The sequence below is a fragment of the Gavia stellata genome, chromosome 10 (genome assembly GCF_030936135.1).
Source record: "Gavia stellata isolate bGavSte3 chromosome 10, bGavSte3.hap2, whole genome shotgun sequence".
NCBI lineage: Eukaryota > Metazoa > Chordata > Aves > Gaviiformes > Gaviidae > Gavia > Gavia stellata.
In genome coordinates this window covers 26,768,867-26,771,238 of record NC_082603.1, presented here as the reverse complement: position 1 = coordinate 26,771,238, position 2,372 = coordinate 26,768,867, and the positions used below count along the sequence as shown (strand labels likewise).

Genomic DNA, 2,372 nt, shown 5'->3' with positions numbered 1-2,372 from the left:
AGCCCAGGTCCCAGCTTCTGTTACGGCCACTTTATAAATACGCTTTGGCGCTTGCGGGACGAAATCGTGTTATTCTTTCCCCCCTCCCGCTCTCCCGATTTAATTTTGGTTGGGTGGGTTGCTTTTTTTTTTTTCCGAGCAAAGAGACACAAACAGATCTGGATGCCACAGAGCCTGGAAATAAAGTAAAAATTAAAAAAAAAAAAAAAAAGAGGAAATATTTCCTACCTTAAAACACAACAGGAGGACATGGGGGGGGGACGGGGAGAGGGAAGGGGAGCAGTTTCGGAGAAGGGGGGAGAGCTGGGAAGGGGCCGTTTGCTTCGCGACTCTCCCCCCCCCCTCCCCAGCACACTTTAAAAATGACAGCTGCTCAGGGTTGTGATTTTACTGGAAAAGTTCTGGGCCGGCTGCAGGAGCGGCTCGTGTGCCAGGCTGACCTGGGGCTGTGCCGGGGCCAAGGCGGGGCTGAGCACGGCCAGGACCTGCGCCGGGGGGCCCGCCTGGCCGGCGGGGTAGGGCGCGGCGGGCGCGGCGCTGGGGTTGGTGCTGGGCGGCGGGGGCACGGCCCCCCCGATGATGTTGTCTATGGAAAAAGAGGGCCGGGAGGGGTGGTTGGTGCTGCCGCCGCCGCCGCCGCCGGCGGGCGTGGGGTCCGGCTTCAGGGTCTGGAGGAGGGCGGCGGGCAGGGCGGTGGGGCTCAGCTGGGGGTGGTAGAAGGACTTCCTGCAGTTCAGCTCGCCGCCCAGGAAGGAGGGCAGCCCCGAGGCGGCGGAGAAGACGGAGGCGGCGGCGGGAGGCGGCGGAGCCGGTAACGGGCAGTGCGGCGCCGGGAAGGGGAAGGCGCCCGCGGCGCCGCCGCCGCCTCCGCCGGGGTGGTGGTGGTGGTGGTGGGGATAGCCCTGGAGCTGCAGGCCGTAGTTGTAGCCGTAGGGTCCGTAGGCGAAGCCGGGCAGGAAGGCGGCGGGGTCGGCGGCCCCGGCCCGCAGCAGCAGCTCGGGGTGCGGCGGGTGCAGCTGCTGCTGCCGCTTGAAGCGCTTCCTCCGGCGCAGGAAGCTCCCGTTGTCGAACATGTCGGCGGACTCGGGATCCAGCGTCCAGTAGTTGCCCTTGCCCGGGTTGCCGGGCTCCCGGGGGATCTTGACGAAGCAGTCGTTGAGGGAGAGGTTGTGGCGGATGCTGTTCTGCCAGGCGGGGAACTTCTCCCGGTAGTAGGGGAAGCGCCCGCTGATGAACTCGCAGATCTCGCTCAGCGTCAGCCGCTTCTTGGGGCTCTGCAGGATGGCCATGGTGATGAGGGCGATGTAGGAGTAGGGCGGCTTCACCAGCGGGTTCTTCCCCCCCGCGCCGCCGCCGCCGCCGCCGCCGCCGCCCGCGGGCGCCTTCTCCCCGGGCGCGGCGCCGCGGGCGCACGCCGGCTCCGAGCCGCCGGCGGGGGAGAGCCGCTCCGGGGACCCCCCCATGCGCGCCTTGGCGGCCCCGCTCCGCGGCAGGGCGAGCCCCAGCGGATCGCCGCCGTCCTCCTCGTCCTCCTCCTCCTCGTCCTCCTCCTCCTCCTCCTCCTCGTCCTCGCTGTACTTGCCCCCATCCTGGGGCGGGCCCACCACGTCGATATCCGCGTCCTCCACCTCGGAGAGCGGCTCTTCCTCCGGGGAGCGCTCGGACATGATCCCGCAGCCGCCGCCGCCGCTGCTGCCCAAAGTCATTGTTGTGCGGCCGGGGCGGCCGGGGCCGGGCTCCCCCCCCCACCTAGCGGCGGCTCCCGGGATGGGCCCGGGGCCGTGCCGGAGGGCTGCGGCCGCCGCTGGGACTCCGCGCCCCGGCGCCGCCGCTCCGCGCCGCACTCGCCGCGCCGCTGCTGGCGGGGCCGCGGCAGGGCTGCGGGGTGGTGGCTGCGGAGGGAGGGGCGGCGGAGGGGGCGCGGGGCGGGGGCGGAGGGACGGGACGCCCCAAGGCTGGGCAGGCAGCTTGGAAGCAGCGATAATAAATAATAGTAATAATGATAATACAAGGAGAGCGAGAGAAGGAAAAAAGGAAAAAAGAAAAAAAAAAAAAGCGGGGGGTGCGGCGGGTCCTTGGCTGGGCTGGGGGGACGGAGGGGGAGGGAGGGGCGGGGGAAGAGGGAGGGGGGAGGGCAGAAGTTGGGAAGGCGGCTCCCCCCTCCCCACCCCTCCCGAGCCGGGACCCGATGGAAACGCTCCCACTCTGCGCCTCCTGCCAGCGTTCCCCAGGCCTTTATACGGCCGCCCCGGCATCACGTGGCGCCCGCCGCCCGCCGCAGCCCCCGCGGGGCACGGCGAGGGGCTGCCCGGCCCGGCCCGGGTCCCTGGGGAGCGCGGCCCCCGCCCCCGGCGGGGATGCTTTCGAGGAAA

The 2,372-nt window shown here is 69.9% G+C and overlaps 1 protein-coding gene across 1 annotated transcript; it reads right to left on the bottom strand.

Moving 5' to 3' along the window:
• Window positions 1-356: 356 nt before the first annotated feature.
• Window positions 357-1,706, bottom strand: FOXD2 (forkhead box D2). The gene is given in 3 exon segments (XM_059822163.1): window positions 357-851; window positions 853-899; window positions 902-1,706. Coding segments are annotated over 3 exon segments (1,347 nt in total).
• Between the last annotated feature and the right edge of the window lie 666 nt (window positions 1,707-2,372).